This window comes from Rhea americana, unplaced genomic scaffold (assembly GCF_003343005.1).
Source record: "Rhea americana isolate MKP2758 unplaced genomic scaffold, rheAme1 scaffold_120, whole genome shotgun sequence".
Lineage (NCBI taxonomy): Eukaryota > Metazoa > Chordata > Aves > Rheiformes > Rheidae > Rhea > Rhea americana.
In genome coordinates, this window is record NW_028185262.1 from 1247323 (window position 1) to 1274894 (window position 27572).

At 45.1% G+C, this 27572-nt stretch overlaps 1 protein-coding gene across 7 annotated transcripts; it reads left to right on the forward strand.

Moving 5' to 3' along the window:
- On the forward strand, positions 1-26583 carry SLC41A3 (solute carrier family 41 member 3). Of its 7 annotated transcripts, none has more exons than XM_085324209.1 (11): positions 1-45; positions 1034-1352; positions 12047-12154; positions 13190-13261; positions 14067-14211; positions 16331-16477; positions 19083-19227; positions 20003-20082; positions 21956-22090; positions 23057-23205; positions 25659-26583. In XM_085324209.1, exons 2-11 carry the CDS (start codon positions 1062-1064, stop codon positions 25842-25844), a joined length of 1458 nt encoding a protein of 485 aa, XP_085180335.1. In that variant the 5' UTR covers positions 1-45; positions 1034-1061; the 3' UTR covers positions 25845-26583. The 7 variants fall into 7 exon arrangements, with proteins under 7 accessions (XP_085180335.1, XP_085180363.1, XP_085180386.1 ...); XM_085324218.1 differs by lacking the exon at positions 1-45 and adding an exon at positions 90-211; XM_085324228.1 differs by lacking the exon at positions 1-45 and adding an exon at positions 796-856.
- Positions 26584-27572: the final 989 nt, after the last annotated feature.

Consider the following 27572-nt stretch of genomic DNA (forward strand, 5'->3'; position numbering starts at 1 on the left):
CCAGCTGCGCCCGCGGCCCCTGCCCGAGGCAGGGCGAGGGAGCGGGTGAGTGCTGCGGGTGCGGGCTTCCTCCTGCTGTGGTGGTGGCCGGGGGCGGACGGACCCTGGGCTGGGCTGTCCTCCCTTGCCCGCCCCAGCCGCGTTTGGGATCTTCCAGCTGCSTCCTCTGCTCCCCAGACGTGTGCCGGGAGGAGGACCGATGGTCGCTGGGGTAGGGCAGGGTTTAGGGTGGCTGGGGCCTGTCCTACGAATGGCAGCATCACTGCACGTCGGGCGGGAGGCGGTGGGGAAGGATTTGGGGCGCTGGCTGCGCAGCGGGGCAGTCAGGATGAATGGTAGTTATGCGAAGGGATCGAGGTGTACGGACAAGGAAAGGGTGACTGGTAATGATTTTGCCTGGTTGTTTATTTTAATGGGATGCCGTGGGGCTGTGGGAGGTGCTCTGTTGATACCGAATTGCACAGTGAGCGCGCGTGTGTCATACAAGGTGCAAGAGGAAGAAAAGGTGTACGGATCAGAGGATAAAAGAGCTCCCCTGTTATCAAGGAGTGATTGACAGCTGTCTGTGCTGTGCTGGCTGTGGATTGCACTGCCCTGTRCTGGATTACAAGATGCACGTTGATCCCATTTGATGGCCAAGGCTCAGTCTCTCCAAAGGGTTGGATTCTGCTGGCTTTCTCAGTTCCTGTGACTCCAGTGTGAGGAGCTGGCAGGTCAAGAATTCAAGCTGCGTGCAACATCCTGCACATCCTTCCAGATGTTTCCTGGGTGGCAGCAGTCTAATGTGACTGCAGGCCTGGCAAGAGAGATGGGACTGCGGAAAGGGAAATCAGTTTGTTACAGCACAAAGCTGATGGTAAATTGAGCTCCAGTGTTTGGGCCAGGGGCAAATGGGTTGTGTCTAGGGTTGGGCAAATTAGTGGTATTTTGGTATCACATTGGTGGAATGGGCAAAAAAAATGAAGGGTTTTCTGTCCCTGACCTATGTAGTACCTTCTTTCATTGTCTCTTTGTTTCTGGCTTTGTTTTTCAGAATAATTCTGTGATTCAAGGAAGCCACCATGAAGGGTGAGGAAGCACGACAGAGGAGAAAAGAGGGTAGGACTAGGAATGGAGAGCGATCCAGGCACAAAGGAAAGAGCAAGGGTAAACACAGAGACAGCCGACTTGGCAGCCAGGAGGCAGAGGATGCCTGTTTGCTTGCACAGCAGAAGCTGTTGGCTGAGGAGAAAGCGGCCATGGCAAAGTTGCAGGAAGAGTCGGCCATTGYAATTTGCCTGCAGGTGCTCCTGCCATACCTCCTAGCTGGGCTTGGCATGGTCTTGGCAGGCATGGTTTTGGATTACGTTCAGGTAAGGGAAAAGAACGGATCTGAAATACCTGGAATGGGCAAGGTGGGAGATCTATCTTCAGAGGCAGAGGATTTGCTCTGGAGATGGCAATGGTGAATTTACAGCAGTTTCTCATACAGTGTATCCTTCATCTATTACATAATTACTTTGTGCAGCTCTCAGGAGAGTGCGTCTGGTGTTTTTCTGGTCCTTTATGTCCTCTGGAGGCAAAAGGCAGCATGGTGCTGGAGAACGTATGAATGAGCTGAGGCACTTATGTGGGAAAGTGCAGCCCTGTGCCGAGGTTGTAGCTTGGTCCCRGGAGCAGGGTGGCTGAGCTGCAGCCCCAAGGGCTGTGGTTGCACAGCGCTTTCCTGCAGCAGAATATAGCTGTTTTGTTCCTGGTCCTGGACATAGCTTTGGAAAGCTMTGCATCCCCTCCTTCATTGCTCAAGGATCCAGTCTGCCCAGMRCTGTTAACACCTSAAACAGCCAGGATCATCTTGCTGGYGCTTTCCCTTTTCTAAGGCCTTGTAGCAATCGCTTAAATCCTTGAGTCTCTTTCTAGTCTGTKATATGCAATTCTGTGACAGTCAGAACCAGACCTTGCCTCTCATAGTGAAACAATGGAGAGCTTTAAAGTAGTGATGAGGACTTAATTTTAGGCAGTTTAAAGCTGTAGTTATTTTCCAGATTGAAAATTGTTGTGTCTTTGTGCTCCAGGTTACTCTCACTGCTCTCTGCCTTTTTGTTAACCCTTATTATTTGACTAGCTAGCTGTTGGGTCAGACTGACCTGAGCTATCTGGTACAGTGACACTGAAACTACTGTGCTTGCACAGACAGCTTTCACATATCTGGAGCTATGTTTCTTTGCTAATAGCTCTCAGCTGATCWCCCTAAGCTAAAAAGCTATAAAGGTTTAAGAGTGACAGGATATCCTTAAGTGACTTCAGCATGTGCTCAATATCTAGCAGAATACCTACTTGGATGAGAAAATACCAAGGCAAATCTTGAACACAGTCACAACTATTGTTTGTCTCCTTTGATACTGTTCTGAGAGTCTCGAGCCTTGAGCAGCCACTTTCAAGTTTATTTTTAGATTGTTTAGATGGTCCTGCCCATCGCTGTGGGTCTCTGACATTAAATGTGTGTTACCTCCTAGCCTGAGATATTAAGGTATAAAATAGATTGCAGATGGATTTATAGCATTGAGATGTTTTTTACTCTTAGACTATTTTTCCCCATAGTGTTTTTCTTGAGAAAGGAGTGGGCCACTAATTTGACTATAACGTGAAGTAAACCTCATTTCTCTGAAACCACAGAAATCTGGTTTCTGTTTCAGGCAAATAAAGAGCTCACAAAAAGCCTTCATGTTAATCTTTAAAGCCTGGGAAATCAACCCATCCAATATCACATAGCAAAAATAGGCCTTTGGCTGTTAGCACAGCGGCATTTCATGTGTGAGCAAGGACCACTCGAGTGCACCTCGTTGTGTGCTCACTGCTGCTAGGATCTGTCCTCCCTCTCTGCCAGCCAGCCCTTGCCTTTGCCCCTGCTGCTGCTGCCTGTGGGGCACTGGGAGATGGTCCATGGCTTTGGCCCCTAGCACCTGCAGTCCTCTTGCTCTCAACCTCTCCATCTAAACTCTCTTCCCTGTCCTTTCCTAAAGCAGGAAACAGAGGATCAAGGTAAGAAACAGAAAAAATACATAGTTATGAGCTGATATAGAGCTAGAAGAATCAGAAGTGATACTGCTSTGACAGCTGAGTCTTAGGGTTCCTGGAAAGTGTTAGCATCCTGTGGGTCTAGAGGTCAGGATTGTGCTGTCTGTTAACACTGCTGTGTTATAAGTCATCACCAGTATCCCTGTCCCTCCTCTGCAGAGATGATAAAAGTATGCTTGAAATTGTGTTCTTTGGCACAAGTCACTTTTTTGTGCTGCTTTTGTACTGTGGCTGTGGATGGAGGCCCAGAGCAGGGCCAGGGCCCCACCAGAGAGACTATTTTTGCCCTACTTGCTCCAGGGCAATGCTGCTTGTTGACTAGTTTGCAAGGTTAGGAATTTAGTGTATGTGCATGCAGAGAAGGGGAGCAGTGCATCTCCCCAGATTTTGCCATTAAGGATGTGCAGCTGTAAGGGTCATTTTTTTTCTCAACTAGTTGTGTAGYCTTGTTTCCTGCTGCTTGGCAACACTCTTTCTTCACAAACAGGGTGCATCTCTTTGTGGACAAATCTGGTATGCCTCTTTGCCAGAAAATGTATACATCCTTTGCTGGTACATATGGTGCAAGTCTTTATGAGAGACTCCTTAAATGTATAATACAATGACCCAGTGTACATACACAAGTCGCCTGAATCAGTTACCTTCTCTGCATGTTGATTCATCAGTTGAAAGCTTTTCATGGTGCTTACTTAGAAACAGAGTAAGCTGAAGCATGATAAACTCATAACTCCTGGCAGGTTGCAGTTTTAATACAGGATGTATTGCTGCTGTGTTTTCAAATTGTATCTGAATCATTCAAGATCACTGATAGTTCCTTCACTCTAATGTTTCTGCCTGTCAGTAATCCAGTCAGCAGATAAGGTGACRTTTGGGCCTGCGTATGCACATTATCAGACCTTTGAAAACCTGTGGCTGCTGCCCAGAACTTGTCCTTTATTCTTTATTTACTTTGTGAGTTTCTAACCAGAACTGGGCCTTCGTGTTGTTGCTTCTAAGTTCTTGGCTGGTACGAGATTGGATTACGTGTGTTTATTGTGGGATTTTTATTAACATCCTTCTTCCAGCCATTGTGGATTTTCTTCCAGTTAGATTAACTGAAATGATCTCCCTTTCTAGCTTTCAGCTCAACAAAGCATTGTTAGGTGGAAGAGACACACAGATGGGGAGCAGAGAAGGCTTTGCATGTGGCTGTCCCAAAATAGCAACCTAGAAAGTATCAGAGGACAGAGTCCCACATCAACAGCTAGGGCTCTTTTTAGGCAACCTGTAATGCTTCTGTAGAGATGTGCRTGCCGTCTCAGCCCCCTAGGCCTCGTTCTTTGGTTGATATGTATTTAGACTAAAGGAAATGCACCATCCAAAATTACTGAGAGCTTCTTAAGTTCCCTATTTATCTACAAGGCAAAAGTATACCTTGTTCTGTCTAATCTGGCCAATGCACTTAACTGCAAGCTGGGGAGCCTGTCATTGGGGCAGAGTCCATAGCCCGTTAATCTTTACATCTCTTTGCAGAGAATATCAGGGAATGGACTGGTTAGTATAAAATGTATTAGTAAGGCAGTGTAATTTAAACATTGAATTTGAACTGAACTGAGAAACCTTTATGTTTCACACCTACAACTGAACACTTAGTTTTAGTAGTTTGCCTTCACTAGGRTATGGCTGTGTTTGAACTTGTGGTTAAATAGTGAAAAAAAGCATGGTTGTTGACCTACTAACCCAGTCCTATACCCTTTCATACTAAACTGTGCTTTTAAAGCTTTTTGACCCTTTGATCCAAGTAGCTCRTCTAAATTATTAGAGAAGAACCTTGACAGAATACCCTGACTCCTTTCCCCATGTGCTTGGCTTCAAGTTGCAGAATATTCTCCTGTCGTTACTGAGCAGGATGCAGATTCCATGGCCATGATGTAGCTTTGATTCCTGGACATGTGTCAGCCRTTTGACTGTGGAGACACCGGGATGAGACCCCCGCCTCTAGGGCCAAAGATAGTATGTTCCTGGGAATATACAGAAGCAATGTGTTTTACTTTAGGACAGAAAAAGAGATGAGCTTGCAGCATGCCCTGGAAATGGTTGCCCTTTTTCTCCCTTGCCTGTGGTGTAGTTAGATTATGGAGCTACCTTAAATAAGCTCTGGCTATGACTCTTATCTTGGCCTTTGCAAACTAGCAGAAAGTTGAAGTGATGACAGCAGATAAGGGTGTTCGCTTTTGAAGCTTATTGGCTAGTTCTCTGCATTTTTTTTTTCTCCTCTGAAAGCCAGTCATTCAGAGGTATAGCTGGCATACACTGATTGTTACCTTCTGCTGAGACCATGAAGGGGACAGGAAAGCCCAGAGTCTAGAGGGGCCGATCTTCTCGCACTTGCTGATTTAGCTCTGTTGCTTGCCTGGGAGAATGGTACCAGCATAAGACTGTCAGCAAGGAGAAGTGTGGACTCATGTTTTCGTTGACCTTTCTTCACCTTGGAGGAGAGCAAAGCAGAACCTGGTGGTTAACTCCCTACCTCCTCGGCCTTGGGACAGTGAGAAAAGTTCAATGTTGCTTATGGTGGGAGTGAGGGAACTGGGGCTGGTTCAGAGTAGGCTTATATATTAAACCATCGTATCAAAGGCTAGCCGCAGGCAAGAAGTGTAACCCGAGGAGAAAGGACACTAGTGTGTTTGAGCGTGCTGAGGGATTCTTGCATGACCTGTCACTGTTTGAATGCCGTAGCCCAAGCAGGTCTTTCTGGTTTTTACGAAGGTGGTGGGAGCTGAGTGGGGTGTGGGCTCATTTCTATTCATCCATGGACATCTCCACAATCTTCTTATATGTATTTTTTTAATTCCCCTCTGGATATAACTTGGAGAAATAGTGTCCATCAAGTTCGYTGCCACCTGGACTCAAACCAGCTGAACTGATTTTGGAAGATACCCTTGCTTGCATCCCTCTGGAAGCACTGGAGGAGGAGGAGAAGAAATTTGTCATCATTGCTGTGGTTTGAGGAAAACATTTCTTTTGACTTTGGAGTGACTTACTAGGAGGATCTGTGTGATGTCCTGATCTCCCTTGCCATTCTCTGTGCTGAGCATGGGGTAGCACTGTTTGACCATGGTGGTCACCCAGTTACAATTGGAACTGTGCTTTCATGGCAAGAAGCTGAGAGGTTTCACCTGCAAGTTGACCAGATCAGCTAATGGATTTCTTCCAGAGACCTCATTCTCCATCGCCTCCCAGATTTTCTTGCCGTTTCTTCTGGCTGGCTTGGGCATGGTAGCTGCTGGCCTCCTGATGGATGTTGTACAAGTAGGTACATGTAGTTAGGCTCCTTAATAACGAAGGGGTGGATTATTTTACTGACCTTGAGTATTTCTGTTTTTAATTTTTGATGTTTTATGGTCCTGCCAGCCAGTCAGCAGGATGGCAGTAGGCTTTGCTTGCACTGGGAGATGGTATCCATCTTCAGATCAGTAAATGGGCTCCTTGCAAAGTGGGATAGTGGTTTTCAGATAGGCTGCCTGACATTGCCCTCTGTGCATTAGATTGAGTGCTCTTTCCGTTGTATCCAGCTAAACACTTGGAGACAACTGGTATGAAGCAACTGAGATCAAACTGCAACATATTCCTCTATTGCATGGTATTATTTCTTTCCCTCAAAAAATTCTGATAAGCAGATCTAGGTCAGGGTTATTATTAACTATTTGTCGCATTTAAGGGCAAGTTTATGCTTTCAGTTCTTTGCGAACAACCTTATGTAATCTYTGGTCTAGAAGGCATTTAGATACTGTTATGAGAGACATGCCAGAATAAAAAGATTATCATYGCCTACAAACTGAGTGGTTCTTGGCCAGATTCTGAGTTGGGTGCAAGTTTGGAATAATTTCTGTTAACTTCCAGGGAGTTATGCTGGATTTATACCCTTGCAACCACAACSAGAATCTCTCCCATCTGTCTTAATTGTACTAGTGGCAGCAATAGAAATGCAGTATTTGCTCTAGTTTGGGCATCTAATGCCACTGGATTTACAAATCAAAGGGCTGACAGAGTTTCCCAAGAATATATCCTGCACTCTGAGCTCACTAGAGTGCATTGGATTCTCTGGCATTAGTACCACAGCAAGAGCTAAATATGACCACTTGAGTATTTGGAAAGACAATACCTTGCTGCTTTTCTTGCATTGAAAGAAACACAGAAGGCAGAGAAGTTGAATTAAGGGGAATATGAGGAATATCAAATAACGAAGGGTTAACTGGAGTGGCACACGCTGTTGCTATGCTGTGTTTGTCATCTCCACCTTGTGCTGTGCTGTTAGGCACAGACCTGTCTTGCAGCATTACAGAAGTTCTCAGTCTATCCAAGATGTTGTTTTAGTAGTTAGCAGTTATCTTTGGCTAGCTATTTCAGAGAAGGATAAAGACGTAGTACATACCCATTCTGTACCCTTGGCAGGTAAACAGGTCTTTGTCTAGAAGAAATTCGATGTGATTCCAAAGCCTAAGAATCAGGCTCTGTTCAAATGCTGCTGTGTTAGAACTGATGGAACATGCAAACCATGTATATCTGTGTTGCCTGTGTCCTTTAAATAGCAGATTGTAGTCCACTTGGTGTATTTACTCACTAGACTCTCATAAATGGGATCATGCCTGAAGCACAAGTAATAACGTATTTCTTGGTAAAGGACTTCTCAACTATGTTAAAATAGAAGTGATCAGTCAATGGGTTCAGCTCCCAAACTCCCAGAGGAGGGAGCCAGCAGACTGAGAGTTGCAATTGGCTTAGGAGAAATGTTATTGAGGTAAGCTGCCGTGATGTCAACAAGTCTGCATTTAAAAACAAACCCAGTAGCTGGAAAAATCCARCATTCTAGCCTTTGAAGACTTGGATTGAGCCTTTTAATCTGTGAGCTGCTTATTTTTTTTTTCTGCCTTTCTTCCTGAAGCAATGAGAAGCAGAAACTCACTCTTCTATCCAAAYAAAATACGAGATTTGGTTTGCTGATGCCAGATATCTTAAGACTTACATTGGTGATCATGAGGGCTCACACTGCTGAGATTAGAGGCTTTTCTAGGAGTTTGTGATTTGCCCTTTTTGTAGGGAATGATCTGACTGAAGAATGTGTTTTAGACTATTTCCAGTCACTGCAAAACATCGTTAGGAARCTCTACATCTGCCTTTGCCAGGGAGATGACGTGAGCAAGCTCAAAAGTGGTATCTAAAGYGTGCATGCGAGTTTAATGGCCCTACTCAGAAATACAGTGCCTCTGAGCTGGGATTCCAGCTGGTCCTATCATTTGCAGGGCTGACATTGTTACAAAGATGAGAACAAGGTAGAAATTGTTCATTTCTGTTCCTTCGAACTTTTCAGAATTTTAGCAGTATTTGTCATCTGTCTAGTGATTAAACCAAGATCTTCTGAAGTTACTTAAAAAAAAAATCAAAGAGAAATATATCCAGACAGGTTGATATCAAAGGGTCACAGCTGGGTCTCTCACACCATAACATACAGATGCCCAAAGCAATAGCTACTTGCTATTTTCTCTTCTTACTTGTGCAGATGATGCAGTCCCTGAGCAGAGCCCGGAGCATGGCAAAGCTCTTTTCTTGCTTGATGCTTCCACCTCCGCTCCAGTGATCCTTGGCTGGCTGGTTGATCTGGATTCCAGGCTGGCTGGCATTGCTGGGGAGGCACAAACCTTGCAGGGTTTGGCCCACTCTTTTACAGTAAGGTTGAGAATCAAGTTGAAGCTTGAAGATCGGATTTCAAAACAGAAAATTCAGGAAGAAATCTTTGCTTTCTTTCTCGCCCTCCAATCCACTGCAGTGGAACTTGGTTCAAGTAAAAGCCACAGACGTAAGCTATTCCTGTCCTTTTTTGATTAAAAACCCATGACATGATCAGCATTGAAAGAGATTTTGAAGTGGCTTGTGTTTCATGGTCCAGGATCTTTTGATCTTTCTATTGACTTGTTTAGGGCAATGGAAAAAGTGTGAAGTTTTTAGCTGCTGCCATGGGAGGATGGATGCCCAGGATAAGTAACAAAGGAGATGGCTTGGACTGTGAGGACAGCACAGGGAGGGACAGCAGGGCTAAGCTGCTGCTGGGGAGTCCGTCTCGATACATCATAGAGTCTCTTCCGCTCTGGGAGCAGATCTGGCTGGCATGGGGATCATGGGGTCAGGTGGACCAGCTGCACTAGTGGTGAGACCAAATTTCTTTCACGCTGTGCTTTGTGAGTTAGGGCCGCAACTCTGTTATGGGGCGTGAAATGGGAGAGAGTTGCATTCTGGCTCGTTACCCTGTTTGCGTTGCAGGGCTGCAGGGGATTGTTCCTGTCCCTTCGAGCACAGTTTCCACTGTGAAGGWTCTAGATCTGATCCAGCTGTCTTTRTTCAGGCAGGTCCTTGCCAGAACAGCGCTAACCTGCCATGTGTGTCCTCCTGTTCCTGCTGACACGAGAGGTGATGGCACGAGGATCATCTATTTGTAGAGTCCCCATTATAGTGGAGTCCTTAGCTACTGTGGTGTAAATGACTTGGAATCTGTCCTCAGGCTCTTGGGGATCACTAATGAGACTTAAACAGAAACAATTAAATCAGCTTTTTTTTTTTTTTTTTTTTTTTTTTTTTTTTACAATTGTTTGACTTCTATTACTTGTCCAAAGCCTTTCAGTGTAATTGTTTGTAAAGCAGAGTCCCAGAAATCATACCTCACATGTTAAATCTTCGGCTATAATTGCCTAAAACCTGCAAAATTTATTCATGAACACAACGATTGGAGCTCACATTGATATAATAAAGTGACACTTCCCAAAGGTGACCCACATGGAAAATACAAACAGTTGGGTTTATCTCTTGCTTTCTATTGATGTCTTTTTATGTGCAAAATATGCAAGGTCATGTATGTGAATGTCTGTATATGTGCTTATTTTAAATGTTTGGGTTATTTATATTGTGACTGTGAAGCCTGTTTTTTCTCTTGTTTCTTCTGAAGGTGTCAAGTATGTGTTCAGAACTTTCTTTATTCATAAWTAAAGAGATAGGAGAAAAGGGGTTTTGAATCTTTAAGTAAAACGCTCACCCCAGTAGCTTTTCTCTTATTAACAAATTCAGATAAAACTGTAGTGTGTCAAGGAAGGTGACTATTCTATTGTTGTTTGTTATTTATTTGGCAGTAAGTAGCTTCTAGCCTTTTGGAACATGTCTGTTTCCAGGTCATCACTGCCAGAAAAAGTGCCTTTTTGCACTGATAGTAATGTCTTGCCTGTTTTCTGCAGCTCTGAGCAGGTATCTTGCACCATGTGCTTAGGGCTGGCTTAGCTGCTCTTCCCTTGTTATAATCCRGAAGGAAGCTGTGAAGTCTTCCTAGCAGACAGCCAAACTACTGGGTTCCTACAGCTTCCTACAGCACAGCAGCAGGGTTCCTGGCGTTTTCAGGTTTATGAAATCCCAAGTGATGTGGAGAATGTGGACAAGGATCAGTCCTTCTCTTTGCCCTCTAGCACCAGAATTAGGGGCAATGATATGAAACTAGCAAGTGACAAGTTCAGAATAAATGAAAGGAGATGATCCTTCACATGATGTAGCTAAGCTACAGAAACTTTGTCACAGGATGGCACGTGGGTTGAAGGGGAGGTTGGACAAGCAGTTGAAAGAGAAGTCCCTCAGGCATTACAAAGTGCCCAGAAAGTAATCCAGCTCAGTACCCCGTGGCAGACAGTTGCAGGCTGGAAAATACTCAGGAGAGTTATCCTATATCCTTGTCCTATTTGTAAATTATTCTTTTTTACATCTGAATTTGGCCACTGTTGGAGATAAGGATGGGCTTGGTGGACCTTTGGTCTGCCACATTGCAGCTACCCTTATATTTGTATATTCTGCTCTTAGATGTCAAGTTAGTTGGTTTTCATTCCAGATCAGCACAGGGGACTTGCCCCCCACACCGTCATACTGCAGCTGAATTTGAGCCTTGCACTTCTGCTGGCTACAGTGAACAAGTCATAAAGACGGACTCTGCTAGGGCACCTCTCAGTTGATCTGACAATTGGCTTGCCCATACTTTCTAGCAGATTCAGTCACAGTGCCTGAATCAATGTCAGAGCAGATCTGCAGCCTTGAGAACTTCTAGATGGCTTCTGCTCGTTCACACTGATGAGATCTTCTCTGGCTACAACATGACTTTGCCAGCATCTTTGAATGTGCGGTAGTTCAGCACAGGGGATGCATGAATTACCTTCCAAGGCACTGTATGGTAGATAAATTATACAGGAATCAACAGAGTTACTTAAGGTTTCAGATCATTTCTAGTGCTGCAGCTGATTCAAGGACTTYGTATAGTTCAGCTTTAGAGGAGCAATAATAATCGGATCATTGCCCCAGCAGCTCAGGCTTATGGGCTATCTTAATCCAGGATCTTTATTCTAACTCTGCTGAGAGCATGCTTGTTAACAGAAAGGCTTAGGAACTGCAAATGGAGAAGCAATGAGAAAAATCTTCCCTCCCACCCCCAACCTTAAATACTTTGTTATAGATTTGATTTAAAAAAAAAAAGCAGGCATAACTTTGTTGTTAAATCCTTTCCAGGTCTTTGTATGCACTTTTATGAATCTGCATAGCAATAGGTGTTACTATTACCTATCGTCAGTACAAAAGATGGAGAGCTGCTTGTATTTCACTTGTGGACCCTAATTATTTTTCATGTTGTTCTTTAGTAATGCTAACGGTACATTTTAATATGTAGCCTGCCAAAATCTCCTGTCCTCAGCAAGAAGGTTCCTACCCTATTGGGCTAGTGCTTTGCTGTGTGTGAGATTAGAAAGAACACTGCAAGCTAAAAATTGCTTCCTTCACTCCCCAAATGCCACTCTGGAGCAGCTTCTGCCCACATATGCATAGCACACACCTGTAGAGCAGCAGTGAGATGGGAACCCATTCCCCTTTGAAATAATGATATTGGACAGGATAGCGTCACAAATTGAGGTAATTTCCTTTGTTTTCTTCCTTCTAGCACTGGGATGTGTTTCGGACAATTACAGAAGTTTTTATCCTGGTTCCTGCCCTGGTTGGTCTGAAGGGTAATCTTGAAATGACACTGGCATCCAGACTCTCTACTGCTGTGAGTGTTTTCAAGGTGGTGGGGAGGGATTAGCAGAAGCCATGAAGAGACTGTGCTTTTATATACTCATACTATGTGCTTGAGACATCCCCTTTCCTGCTATGTGAAAACAAGTGGTGTGTGAGTATTAAAATAATGTTTTTGCCCTCRTTTTGCAACTGGAACAGAGAATTTTTGTCTGCTCTTAATCCCTGCGCGTCCCATTGCTGATATCTGGGGCCCTGAGACAGACGCATGAAGGAGATAAAGCAAGAGCTCCACAGCTGTAAACTGGAGTGTTGGGTTGCTTTTTCTATGGTTATTGACATTTAAGAGACCTAGGGATTTTCTTCCCAACTATCCTTTGGATTGAGTGGCCTCAGGCTTCTTTGAATCTGTGATAGCTTTTGTCACTCTAAATTTGGTCTCTCAGCAGGATCCAGTATCCCCCTAAGCAGTTTTGTTTGCTTTGGGCTGTTTGTATTGGAGCTTCCTAGAGCAATTTAGGGGGACAGAATGAGGAAAAGCTGGATTTGTCCAGCTTTTGGGTTGTGTGGGACATGGCAGATGTGCTTAGCCCCGAGCCAGATCGCAGTAGCCCTGCAGTGCTGGTCTGCTGTTCGTGGTCTTGAAACCGCAGCCTCAGCCCCCTCACAACCTCCGTGTTTGGGAGAATGAGACAAAATGGAGCACTTTTCCCAAGGAAAGCCTGGCCTGTGGGAGCCTGCCCATCCCGCCAGCACAACGCTACATTGCTGAGGCAGTGCCCAAATGGCAAGTGTTGGATATTCATCCTCATCTTTTGCTTTTTCTGAACACACCTGAGGCTGACAGGATGAGCTGGGTACCAGTGAGAGGCTGTCCCARCCTCCTGGGACACTGGCCTGGAGCATGGCAGATCCCTGTCAAGAAGAAAGTGCARGAAAGATGAGAAGATGCTGACATGCATTCCCCTCTCTCTGCCTTTAGCAGTCCCTTTCCTGTWAGGTCCTTGCTGCCTTCAGCAGTGGCCTATGCCATGGGGTAGGTTTTCAGGCTGTCTCTCTTGACTCCTAGGCTAACACCGGACAGATGGATGATACCCAAAAGCAGTGGAAATTGGCCACCTGCAATTTAGCTTTGATCCAGGTGAGTCATTTCAAATGGGAGAGGAAAAAAAAAAGCCCTTTTCCTATGCTGCAGCCTGACAGCATCTGTTCTCAGCAGTGCTAGATTCAGAGCTGTCGATTTGGGGCTGATATTCTCAGTGGAGCCAAGCAGAGCACAAGACTTGACCAGTGAAGCTCCCTGTGGCCCTGGAGCTTGCAGCTTAGCTGTAAAACAGATCTAGACGTTCATTGCCTTTATGAACGAACTGAAATAAGAAAAATGCCCTCCCTTGCAAGGGGAGCTGTGATATATTCCATATTTCACAACAGCCCCTAGATAAAGCAAGTCATTTACTGGTAATGTTGGGGGGAATCAGCCTTGGATGGGAGGGGAGAGATGGGAAAAATGTGATTTTTATAGCTCTTTCTGCTTGTTAAAATCCAGAGACCAACTTAGAGGTTGCACATGGCAAAGCCACAGGGCTTGCAGCATGCGCCTTTGTGCTTTCCCTTATCTCCTTCCACAGCTTTCAGCTTGCTAAGAGTGTTGTGTTGATGGGGATCCCATTTTTGCAGTGACCAGGAGTATTCTTTTGCTGATGGACACGTCCGCTGCTGAAATGTTATCTTCTCTCTACAGGTTTCCAGAACTTTTCTCCAAACTTTATCAGAATTTTTTTGAATTCAGCGGAGCCTTACAGCAACACTGCTTAAATACATACTAAATCAGCATCTCTCTAAGGCTTTGCCTTCCAAGCTATGCAGTAATGCTGCAGTTGCACARAGCCAGGGCTGCCTATGAGCAGATGTGGATGATTGCTTACCAGGTGTCTTTTGGCCCCCAGGTCCAGGCCACGGTGGTGGGACTTCTGGCTGCTGTAGCTGCTGTGATCCTGGGAGCCATCTCTAAGGGCTCTGTGGAGCTAAGCCAGGCTGCTGTGCTGTGTGCCAGTAGCATGACCACTGCTTTTATAGCTGCACTTTCTCTTGGTGAGTCATTTTGTTTCCTCAGGTCAAGTATGTGGCACTCAGAGTATGCAAAAACCTTTCCCTTCTTCCTGGGAGGCCCATCTGATATTCCTTCAGTCTGTCGAAGGAAGGAAGGATGCAAGGAGCATTAGTCCGGTATCCTCAACTTTTACTCCCTCTGAACACTGTATTAGCTCCTCTTCTTCAAGAATCTGTTGTATGCTAGACTCTGCATCCACAGCAGCTCTATGTTCCATGTTATCTGATGCACATAAAAAAATGCCACATGTGGATGTACACACACATGCCCACACTTTCTCCATTCAGCTTGGGTGACACATTGACCATCAATACTGGCCCATTTCTACAGGAGGATGAACTAATACCATGCATAAAGTCTTTGCTTGTTAGCAGACAGCACTGAACCACACTCAGAACGGACTTGGGCACTCCATGCTCCGCAGAGGAATTGAGGCTGGCTCTGAGGCTCACCTACTTTGACTTCTGAGCCAAGCAGTCCACTTCCCTGGCTATCCGCATTTGCAAGGGAAACATGGAGTGGATGGGTAGGAGCATCTTTGTACCAGCTGAAGATGATCAGTTTGTAGGTCTGCCGTGTGAGGGCAGCATGATACCCTGAACAGAGACAGTTGGCAGAGTTTGGTRCAACCAGTTTTCCATGTGAAAGGGACAAGCAAGAGCAAGTGCATATATTGCATCAGTGACTCAGTATATCCTGAAGCTGGAATCAAAAAGTGATTGTAGATGCCCGTGATGAAAAACATGGGATGAGATAGTTGTTAAAAGAGAAAAACAGCAGCCCAACTTTCGTTAAATTCTTTCCTCCTGTCTTCCCACCTGATGTAGTATAGGGAGGCCTTGTTGCCATACCATAGTAGGCTTACAGCTAGCATTAGGTCCTTCCCTGGGTATGGTCAAGGGTGGCCAGTGTAGGGGCGTGCACCAAGGGAAATTAGTATTTTATGGCCAGGGARGGAAACATGGTGAGCTGTCTGGGGAGGGAGGGACTATGGGTGTCTGGAAGAGCTTTTTTGGAGAAYGCGGTGTTCTGTGAGGATGTGTTTCTGTGTAAGGGATGTTTTATCTGGGAAGGTGCACACATGGCATTTCTTAGAGGGAGAGAGACTCCACTCCTGTATACGCTTAACTTTGGTGGGCTTCAACAAACASAGAGGTTGTGAGGTGGAGGGAACCAGTTTTTAGGTTTCCTTTGCTGGGCCTGTGAGCCATGGGAAGATATTGAAGAGATTTCAAGTGTCTTATGCCAAGGCTCTCCTTGCCAGTCACAGCAATGGAGGTTGGCCAGGGAGGGTTTATTCCAGGTGGCTTTTCCACAGTCCTGTGACAGATCTAGTGGCTGAGGGATTCTCACATATTCCTCAGAGGTTTGTGCTCATTAACTTACTTGGAGAAGCAAAACTTTTCTCCTCTTCTGTAATCCTGAAAAGCAGTTGAATTTTACCAGGTGCAGCTTAGAGYACAGTGGAAGAGAGGTGATGTTCACCCCTTGATTCTGGAGGTGCTCACTACATCAACCTTCACCCAGTGAAAATTAAAGCAGCCCCAAGGACTTTGGGCCTCAGAGGGTTATTCTGATAGCYGGGCTGAACAGCTGTTTCAGCTTTTTCTTACTGTAAGGAAGCTCTTTGCCACTTGCTTGTTCAAACTCACATAAAATACTAGCTTAATACGGAGAATATCTTTGTCTTTTGAAATCCAGAGCAGAGGATGACACCAGGATGCTGGYGCATGCCTGCTATGTGCTTATCTATGAGTGTACTTGATGCCTTGGCCTGTTTCAAGCCAAYAAAGATTAGGTTGCTCAGGAGGAGAGTGTCTATGTTTGGGCTACCTGCTGGTATCTCCTTTGATCGCTGGAATTTGCATGTCTGTCTCTGGGCTTTTGGTGAAGTTCATAAGGGCAGAGTGATGCCGTTCAGGTTGGTGTAAGCAAGAGGACGAGTTCCTGGGGATGCCCAATCTTGAGTTGGGCAGTACCCACTAGGAACAGTCTGGTCTTTGCTTTTTCCAGATACCACGGCCCTCCGGGAACCTGAACAGCAGCTCCAGGGCAACATGCAGCAGGATACATTCTCTGTCTGGTCTGTGTCTTCTCTAGGTCTGGTGATGATTGGCGTGATCATCGGTGCAAGGAAAGTTGGGATCAATCCAGACAACGTTGCCACGCCCATAGCTGCGAGCCTCGGAGACTTGATAACCCTTTCCCTGCTGGCAGGAATCAGCAGTACACTCTTCAAGTACATAGGTACAACATGTAGCAGAGTTGTGTAGCTCAGCAAGAAAGGGATGAATCTGTGTGAAATAATTGCAGGGCACTTACTCATTTCTGGGATGTTTCACAATACAGGCTGTCATCCCACTGAGATGGGAAAATAACCACAGAGACTTTTTCCTGGTTCTCTTTTAGTAGCAAACTGGAAGATAGCACCTAAGAAAAATAACTGAGATTTGTCAAAGAAATGGCCAGAGTATATTATGCATTGCTTTGGAGCAGAAGGTTGACATGTGTGACACTGGGACTCTGTTCCTGCATCTGTTGGTACCCCAGCAAAGCTGTTTCCTGTATGTGGGTAGTAACAAGCCATTTGTGAAGAACACAAGGCTATCTCTGCATTTTGGCATCTGTACAATATTCTCATACCTTCTCCTGTGGAGCATTGTGGATGAACAGGATGATATTGTCATCTGTGAGTGAGGGAGACGATACTGTATTGTTTTATACTCACAGGAATCTAAGTAGGAGTTGTGGCTATGGGGTTAGCCATGCTGYTGGTTGGCAAAGACTTTGGCACCTGTTGACTCTAGAAAACGCAAAACATGTTGCAACTTGGTGATTTATGTTTAATTGTAGCTTGTAAAGTGCTGGGCTATTTACCCGGAGCCTAACTTAGAATAGAAACAGGAAAATAAAAAGATCCAGCAAGCTCAATACCATTTGAAACCCAAACTGTTGCTCCAGACTGAGAGCAGCGTCACCGAGGCAGCTGTTCCCAGTTTGCATAACTAGTTCCATATGCCAGCAAGTGAGGGAGCAAGGGAATGCAYGTTGCAAGCAGAGGCCCAGGCATTGCTTCCTTCTCCTTGAGCTTCAGAGGTGTATTTTTTTCAATAGGCTTTTTCCATGACACCATTGCACCTGCCTCTCTAAAGTTAGTTTGTTTTTCAGTGGCTTTGCCTCTGATAATCTCCTAGGGAGTTCATGGCAGAACAACATGATAACCTCCTTATGACCAGAGACGCATCAGTGATATTTTCAGAGTAGTTTAAATAGCTTTGTCCCCTTGAGATGGAAAATGCCCACCCCACAGACATCTAGTCATTGGGAGCACGAAGTGAAGCAGGTGAGAGGAAGGCACCATCAGTGGTGGTTGGTCTTAACCTGTTTTCCTTCCCCAGTGTGCAGCAAGGAACAGGTTGTGCTATGATTAATGATAACAACATCACCCACATCATGGGTGAATTCTCAGTCTCTGGAGCCCCGGAGCCATCTGTGTTGCAGCRTGGTGGACAGGAGGGGTTCTTGGGTGTTGGAATGTTCTCTGCTGGGTCCTGCTGAAATGTATCMTTTGAGAATAACAGTGGGATGCAAAATTTAGGGTGTGATGTGCTGTCAAGTGCAGCACCTTCTCCTTATGTATAGCACCCTTTTGCCAGCAGAGATTTTTAATTATTTAGAAATTTTCCCTGGTGCTTTCCATTCTGCATAGTGGAGAGATGAGCTATGCTAAAGGCCGGCAGCTTRCTTAGGGGCTACTCAGAGGAGAATGTGGCAGAACTGGCATGCAGAGACTGAAGTTATTCATCCTAGCAGGAGTCTTTGATAAGCATTGATAGACACCAGTTTAGTGTGTCTGCATCATTGACCTAAATGACTGCAGTGATAAAACAGTGACCGTTTATATCCCAGAGGTGGTTGCATTTCAGTGCCAACTAAAGTCACATGTAAAGAATATGCCTCTTTGTGTAAGAGCCCTTGACAAACGGAAGATGCCATCAAATCAATGCAGTCTCATCCAGGTAGCCTGAGGCTCTGGCAATGTCATTTTGAGAAATGTACACTTTGAGCCTGCTTCATCTTCCAGATTACCTGCAAAGTCTGTGTTACAACCCACTGGCTTTGGCCCTAACGCAGAGACCAGATGGGGAGCTTTGTTRAAGAAGCTGTTTTATATCAAAAGGGTTGGCATCCACCCCATTGCTTGAAGGTGTTTCTCATTGTTCTGAGTCATGTTTATTTTCTTTTAGTGCTGCACATCTATTTATTTTTAAGTTCTTTGCCTCTAAAGGTCGTTTCAAGGTTATACCCCTGCTGATTGGAAAAGCACCTAGTGGAAACACATGTAAGCCAGCATGAAATAAACCCTGGATCTTAACTGGCTTATGCATGCAAGAGAACACTTGTCCTTGTGGGAGCAGACCAGCTGTTCACCAACTCTGCTAGCTTATCACCAAAATTGCCTAAAACCAGTTGCTTTAGGTGAAGATATGGAGTGTCCCTGTCTTTAGGGTGAAATAGATTGCRCCAAGAGACTTTCCCCTTTGCCCTGATATTTGGTTTGTACCTTGAAGCCAGGAAGTTTTTAACTTTTTGTCTTGCTTAGCTGGAGATGAGCTAGACACTTACTCATCTGCAAGTAACATCTTCTAGCAGTGAGTTTYACAGAATATTTACAGGTTTCTGTGGTGGAGTGAGGTAGTGGTGTGGGAATATCTTGGTTCGTGTGATTCTTTTGTTAACAAAATTCAATCTGAGCCAAAGCCTTGCTACCTTTCTTCCAGAAATGTGCAGTATCACTTTGGCAACCCATGGAGCCAGAGGCAGTTAATTCAAGATTTCTTTTCCTCACCAGATGTGAAATACCTTTCTCCTCTAATCTGTGCTGTCTTCATTGTCCTGATTCCTCTCTGGGTTGCTATCGCCAAGCAAAGTCCTTCCCTTGCTGAAGTCCTGAAATCTGGATGGCAGCCGGTCATTGTTGCRATGAGCATCAGCAGGTAAACCAAGAGGGAACTCTCCTCTGCGTGCACACAGGTGTACACAGTGCAGATAGACATGGGTTCGTTTAGAGAGTCATAGGAGGTAGAACAGCAGAAGGGTGTCTTGTTGAGTGCTTCTCACTTCTGGTGAACAGCCTGTTAGCTGTGAGATCTCACATAGGGGTTACTAAAATGATTGGAAGAAATAAGTCATCAATTTAAATCTCACACATTCATGCATCTTGTAAGTGCAAGGCAGGAAACCAAAAAGGGGTAAGATGTCCAACCATTTATCTGTGATGGTTATTAGCCTCATTTTTATCCAGTTGTAAATGAAGACTTCCATGAGCATAGAGCCGAGTAGTTCATTCCCCCATGCTACATCTTTCAGACTCATCTGAGATCTGAGAGAGAGGAAAAAAAAATCCTGTTCACCTGTGAGAAATGTGGTCATTCATAAAAATGTGATTTTGAGTTCTGCTGGTAAATCCTGTTTAAAGGTTTAGAGAAACTTCTGGGGAGGATGATAAAGCTTCCATGACTAATAGCATTTTTTGCTCAAGGGTGGGGAAAGGGATCTTCCTGATCTTATTATGCCATTAACAAAAACCAGGAGGCTATCTAACAGTTATAACTGAGCTGTAAAAGGAGTCAGTGTCTGCTGTAGGAAACGGTCCAGCACTGGCAACGGGGAAGAAGCAGTAACCCGTTGCAGTGGGCTGTTTCCACAGAGTGGAAGGTGCCCTAGGGAAGAGGGAGTGATCCGCCTTCATTGCCTGTCATTTTTTAACAGCATCGGTGGGCTGATCCTGGACAAAACTGTAACTGACCCAAACTTTGAAGGCATGGCAGTTTTCACACCTGTGATTAATGGTAGGCTGGAGGGGGGTTATGTGCATGCATTTATTTTTTTTATTTGTTTCCCTTAGAGTTATGCTGTCCACTTTGACCCCTACACAGAGGTCAAGGTTCAAGTCCCAGCTCCTATTGCCAGTGGAAGTGAAACTACTGGTCCCCTTTACATCCCTGCTTGTTCATATCGTGGAGTGTTGCTAGAGTGAAATAACAGGATTGAAAAATATTGGCAGAGCTGTGGGAAAGGTTAACAGCCTCTGATAGTTATCTCTGAGAGATGCGTTGACACCTTCACTTTCGTGACATCAAACCTGCTAAGGATGTCACAATAAATCTGTTTTCCCTGTCACTCTCCCCTCAGCTATTTCAGCTCTGCAATCACTCTCTATACAGATTGTTGATAAAGATTAATATATAAAGGTTATAGTAAGAACTAATACACGAACCTTTTATGTATGTATGTATACATACACACACACATATATATCACATATATATATATACACACACACAAACACACACACACACACATATATATATATATATATATATATAAAAACACCTTTTGTGTATATGCTTATTTTTGTCTAAAGTCCATGGTGTTTTGTTACACACATGCCGGTATAAACTGCCGGTGATTCAGGCATTTGCTGAGGATCTACTGGATTATTTTTCTGCTATTGTAATGTTTCTTGCAGACTAGGCACATTCCAGGGGAAACCCACATTCCTAGGGAAGGCTTGGCCTCTTGCCACCCTCAAAGCGTGGTGTCCTCTTGCAGTGTCAGAGGGTGTCATCCAGCTGTAACCTTACTGGATCTGCATAAAGACAGCCACCTTGCTGACAAACTCTTTCCAGCACACAGCCAAAGAGCCTGGTTGGGAAAGTACGTTGAGAGCCATTTTGCTGAACAATGACTGACCCAGATGTCAGTCCGTGGGGCGAGCTGTTTCGCAGAGCTGGTGTCACGGTTGCACGGTGCTCTGTGTCCTTGCACAGAGCACCCCTTCACTTTGTATGTGCAGGGGAGCCCTGCGAAGCATTTCGGAGTGCTGCTTTAAAATGCCTGTGTTAAGCTGTAGTTCTCTGTCTTGATATCTTCACTTTGATCCCACTCTGGCAATTCTTACTTTTAATGACGGAGCGTTTCCCTCTGCAAGGGAGGGAAAACATGAAAAGGCTGTTGGATCTGGATCACTGTTATCTTTTCTGTGGCATTTCTAGGCTGTTCACTCCGGGTGATGGAGGTTTGCTCTGTAGATCATCAGGCCTCTATTTTCTGCTGGAAWATATAACTGCTCTTTCATGTTCGCTAGAATTAATCAGTCTGGAAGGAATTAATTGCCTTTTAATTACCTAACATATTTGGGCTCTGATTCATTCTCATACTATTCCTTCTCACTTAACAAGTGTGTCAGATGCCTTCAGACAGACAGATAATCGCTCTCCATGATTTTTGTTGTCTTTTAAACAATAATGTCTCCCTGGCTGAGTAAATCTGAGAAGCAGCAGTGAGAGCAGCAGCTGCCATTGCCTCTGCTGCTTTCCCCGGGTGTTTTCTTCACAGGTTGCTTTGAGCTGGGTGCAGTTACATCCTCTTTGGAGGYCATGTGGCATTTTTAGCTGGGGCTGGGAAGGAGAGGAAAATGTTTCCAATAAAGCAGTCAAAAGGAGGTGGTCACTGCAGCCTTCCTGATTTTTATGAGCTGTTCTTGCTAAGTGAATAGTGTATTGTCACCTTGGCATTTGGGGTCATATCCTCTTTCTCTTGCTGTGCTCCCAGTAAGCTTGAAAGTGAATGCGGATTGACCTGCCTTGGGCTAGATTTTATGCTGATGTTTCCTATCCCAATGAGGTCAGCTTACAGGTTCACTGTGTTTTGTCCTCATAGGTGTTGGAGGGAATCTTGTAGCCATCCAGGCCAGCCGTATTTCCACATTCCTGCACTTCTGGAGCATGCCTGGAGTTTTGCCGTACAAGATGAGGCAGAATTGGCCCAACCCATGTACCACTTTCTTCTCATCAGGTARATCTTGAACATTAGTTTTCCATGTCTCAGGCTCGTGATCACAGATGTCTCTTTTATTAAGCCTGATGGGCCAAGAACTAGATGGGTTTCGAAAGCAGAACTCCCTTTCCCCCTTACAAGGAAAATCTTCAGATCAGAAAGCCAGCATCTTTGCAGTGGACAGCTTGAGAGAAAGTTTGTGCTGTACTTGCTCCTGCACTGATACGCAAGGGAACTGGTCTTTAGGGAGCACAGAAGAAAGTCATTAAGAGTATAATTTCAGATTTGATCTGATAAAGTTACTTTAACTATTGCCACCCTAGAGTTGTTATCCACAGTCAGGGCGGAGAGTGGAGGAGGTGAATAAAGCATAGCCTTGCTGACAGTCAGCAAATCACTCCATCCTCAGCAATAGATTAACCTAGGCATCAGCAAAACTGAATTTGGCTGTGTTGTCTTTTAAAATTTGCGGGTTCCCCTTGATTTTTCCCTGCAAGGCTGGGAGTTACTGCTAGAGCACACTGAAAACTGGGAGAGCAGCTTGCAGCAAGGCATAGGAGAAGCAGTGGGAAGCTCAGAGCAGCTGAGAGGAGTGTGTGGAAGAAGTGGAGTGAGAGGATCAGCCTAGAGCATTTCTTTGGCACATAGTTTTTGTGCCAGACAAAGCTGCTAGGCCGATACTACAGACGTTTCAAATTTCCACGTGATCTAGAAAAGGCATCATCAATGTGGTCAGTGGAAGTGGCTTACAAAAAAAAAAAAAAAAAATCAAGGCTGCTCCTTAATTTGTTAGGCTGGTGCTGAAGGTCTTGAGCATCCTTTAGAAATGGGTTGCTAACCGTCAATTCCTTCCCCTCCCTTCTCAGTGGTGATGGACAGCCCAGATCTGTGTATCATCATTAGAATGAGTATACAGCGGTGTCCTATCCTTCCCTGGCCGTCTGCAGCCAYTGTGATTGATGTTCCTGTCTGTATCCTCTGCAGAAGTGAATTCCAAGTCAGCCCGAGTCCTGTTCCTCCTGGTTATCCCAGGGCACCTCGTGTTCCTCTACACCATCCATCTGCTGCAGGGAGGCCATACGTCTCTGTCCTTCACTTTTGTGATACTTTATCTGACTGCTGCTTTGCTGCAGGTAAACCCCAACCCCTTATCTAAAAGGAACTTCTCAGATACCATGAAAACAAAACAATCTCCAGGCTAACCTAGAGTCACAGTAAAATTCCCAGCAAAGGACCCATTTTCAAGGTGTGCATCCTTCCAAGCATCTTTTGTCTTCAGTAATACTCCCCTAAAATTGCCAGATTCCCCACATGAGCTTGACTGTCTTTATGGGTGAGCGTGGGATCRGAAATATAATGAAGAGAAAGTTACCGTTATCTGCTGACCTGCAGAAAGAATCAGCAGGCATGCACTTAGCAAGGAGGTACTTCTTGCTGTAGGTGGTACCCTTTATAACCATACTGACTTTGTTGCCCCGTGCATTTCTAGGCAGTCTCTGGTCATCCCAGTAAAGGGCATTTGAGAGGATGTGAACCCCAGCCATCAGGTTTCCCTATTCATTTTGGAAACCATTTTCCCACATCATGGTGAAGAACTGGGGATCCCTATGGACAGGATCATTCAGATGAAAAGCAAAGGGAAAACCCAAGCCTGAGAAGTTCATCTTTGAAAATAAAAGTTCTGGGTAGCCAAAAGGTGGTTAACCCAGTTTGTTCTGCCTGTGACTTCTATCCCTTGCACTGTTCTGCCTGTCCTGTAGACTTCCTTGTCTCACTCACAAGTGCATGCAGCTGCCACTTAAACTCAGAGGCTCTGACTTCACTTGCCCCTCTAAATCAGTGATTCAGTAGTTTGCAGGGTAAGGTAGCTGGCTTCTTGTTTTGCCTTATGAGCAGCCTTGTGTCTGGGTGAATTCTTTGCATGTGTAAACAGCCAGTTCTTCTTAACCTTTGTACAACCGTACGCTTAGCACCCACAGTCGTAGTTGTAAAGGAAAATACGTATTCTTCTGTTTATGCATCGAGGTAACTCCCCAAGCAGAGCCAAGCATGAAAATGTAGTGTAAATGACAGGGTAAATAGCAGAATTCCAGCAACACCATTGACCTTGAAAGAGTGGAGCCGTGGAGGCTAGCAGAGAAAAGTACAATCATCCTGACTTTTTTTTCGCCCTCCATTATAATTTATAAAGAAAGCTAGAGAGAATGAAAGGGGAAAGTTTGGGTCAGCTGTAGGGAACCCAGAGAGAATGATCAGAAGCCTGTAAAACATGACCTTGGAGGAAGGACGGAATGGACTGGGGTTAGCTAGTCTAGAGAAGAGAGGCTTGAGGAAAGTCTCATAACAGTCTTTAATTTAAACTACCAAGTTTTTGTAGAGAGGGACGGAATAACATTTTTTATGTGGTTACTAGGGATGAAATAAGAAAACATGGCTTTCAAATGAAAATAGATAGTTTAAGGACCTTGGGAAAAACAAGAGCAGCAAAAAAAATTAATCTGCGGAACTAATTACCTGGAGCATGACTTCTGCATTTTGGGAGTTGTATAGCATTGGTTAAACAAACCACTTTCAGGAAAGATTTGGACATACTTGATCCTGCACTGAAGCAGGGGAGTGGTCCTCATATCATAYTGCATTTCTATCAAGCTATAGTTTCTGTGATTCTGTTATTTAAATTGCCTCCCTTATCTATCCTTTTCCCTCTCCCCAGCTATCCCCTACAGCTTTCTGTTTTCACCTTCAGAAATGCAGACTGTCTAGTTCCTGTTGTGCTGCGATCTCCCATGGAGGGACCACACATGTGAAGTGCAATCTCTTTCTCCCTTCATAATTCAATTAACTAGAGAGTYTTTAATCTTTAGTAGAAGTATTTTTTTTTTTACTCCATCTGTTTATCAGGATCAGGAGTGAAATAGGAATTAAAAGAAATCACAACAAAGATTTAAAAATTGTTGAGATGGAAAAAATGGTTAATCTTTTTAACATGTCMGTGCTGCTTGGGGTAACTTTGATATGAAGACTGCCTCAAACTCCAGTGGTCCACTGAGACTTTCAGGAAAAAAACAAGTAGATGAGATCTGAATTTCTAATGTGAAAAAGAAGGCTACAAACTCATCTTTTGGGGCTGCTTGCATATTCATGGCAATCCTATTTGGGATGGAGTCAATGGGAGTGCTCGTGTTTGCAGCAGGAGAAGTGGGAATCATCCCTTTCCAGCACAGGAGATGCTGTTAGTGTCACCAGGCTGCCRTTTATGGGCAATGTGATGCTTGCAAGCTGTTCAGGTGAGCATGTTCACACGCTGGACGCTGYTGCGTGGCTGGCAGCAAGAGGCTACGGCACTGTGGGCAATGCTGGACCTGGTTTTGTGGGGTGGTGGGTGCTGGGAGCCTGCTATACCAGGTCCAACTGAGCTCCATCCTAGTGAAAAACAGCGAGTCTCTGGGGAAGCTGTTTACTTGGAGGTCCCTGTTAGCCCTGGTACCTTGGCCCTGGCCACATGAGGATTTTGGTTGTGAGCTGAGGAAGGCTGTTCTGTCCCTTCTTGCTGCCTCACAGCAGGGCCTGTCTTACTTCTCTTTAGGTGGGAATCCTGCTCTACGTGGCTGACTTAATTGTGCGCCTGATGTGGAGGAAGGCACTGGATCCAGATAATTTCTCCATCCCCTACCTCACTGCCCTAGGGGATCTCTTGGGCACAGGATTCCTGGCCGTCTGTTTCCGCCTGGTCTGGCTCATCCATGGTGCAGACATGAACTTGGGAAACTAAGAGACTGCGCTGCTCTGCATCACTAGTTCGACATGGTGCTTTCCTTTGGGACAACAGGGTACTTGGCAACGAGAGCTGGGTCACCTGGCTGGATTGGGTCTCCCCTCCTTCCCCCAGCACCCTGCCTCTCCTCCCCACCGTGCCTTATAGCTGGGCTCCGTCCRCCCCAAGGAATTGGCACCCACAGACCTGCACCGGGGCAGGTGAGCAAGCCAGTTTTAAGCAATCCTGTGGCTCTCGTGTGCTCTGCAAATGAAGCATTAAGGAGTACTTGGGCCATATTGTAATGAACGAGTATTTTGATTGGCTTCAATCCCTAGCATGGTAACAGCCAGTGAGKCTGGTCCGAAGCCTGTGGAGGTCGCTGGGTCAGGTCCTGCAAATGGATGTCGCAACATCTCCATCAAGCTCTGACTTTAGATCAAGGAAAATATTTTCTTGGCCCCCTTTCTCTCTCGTCCCTTGGGAGGGAGAGCAACCACATCTTTAGACTTATCTCCTCTCTGCGGTTCAGATGCTCAGGGTCTGATGCTCTGAGTTCCTTGCTGGCTCATGCCCAGTGGGAGGTTATTTAGGGACACYGCCTACCTAAGCAGTGCTGTTTTTGTCTGACTGACAAGCTGAATGGATTGTATTTTGAGGGTAAGAGGGCTGGTTTTGTTTTTACGGTTTATGGAACATCTAGTAGCTAAAAAGTTTATAGAAACACACATACAAATAAAGTGATTAAAAAAGGTAATGCTGTGGATGTGGGTGTTATTTTTTATTACCAAGTTTCTACATCAAACTTGTCAAGTTGAAGTTTCTGCTTGCTTATTTCTTGTCCACTGGGAATTGGACAACACAATTTTAATAGAATTTCAGTAAAATTGGTGTTTTCTAGCAAGAATAGCCTTTTGCAGCTTGCATGTTTCAGGCTAGAATTAAAACCCATTCCCTCTCTTGTAGTCACCATCCACTCATTAAAAATTGTTGTGGGTCTGTATCATTGCCCTGAGCAGTCTAGAAACTGTGTGCGCAGAAGGACAATGTTGTCTTGGCAGCGCGAGGATTTGGCAAAGGAGTCCTTACATCCTCACTGCAGTGTGGTTATCTGTGTAACCATGAACATGTCAGGGAGGCCTGGAGGGCCACACTAGCCAAAGCAGCCGATTCTCACCAAAACTGAATAAGCAGTAGGTTCCTCCAGATAACATAGTCCTGAAGAATCAGGTGTGGTGGACTTGCAACCATGAATGAAACCTCTGAAAAATATTGGAGAGCCTCACCTTTACTAATAATCTGCCTTTGTATATATTGGAGCAGGGGAAAGTGGTCAGTCAAGTCCCTCTTCGTACTGGGAGCCAGCCATCTTTTTTGAGGGTCTACCAGCTCTTTGAACATTTGAATCTGAGGAACTTTAGGTGCCTGCTGGCCTTGGGCTTTGATCTTGGTGCTGCTTAGATTTCCCAGAGCTGTTGCAGAGCTGARGTCCGTTTACAGAGTTCATGTGTGGCATTGACTGAAGGTCCTTTATCCTTATAACTCTTCAGTTCTGCGATACCAGACATAGGGAACCACACTGCCTGGAAAAAAACAAAAAACCCTGCTATTAGCTCCTCCTCCTCTTGCTTTCCTCTTCCTTTTGTTGTTAGGATAAAAAAAAAAACTGCACTGGCTGAGCTGGGGGCTGCGTGCGTGTCAGTGCTGCGGATGGGAGGTTTCAGTGTTTGGGGCACACTGTCAGCC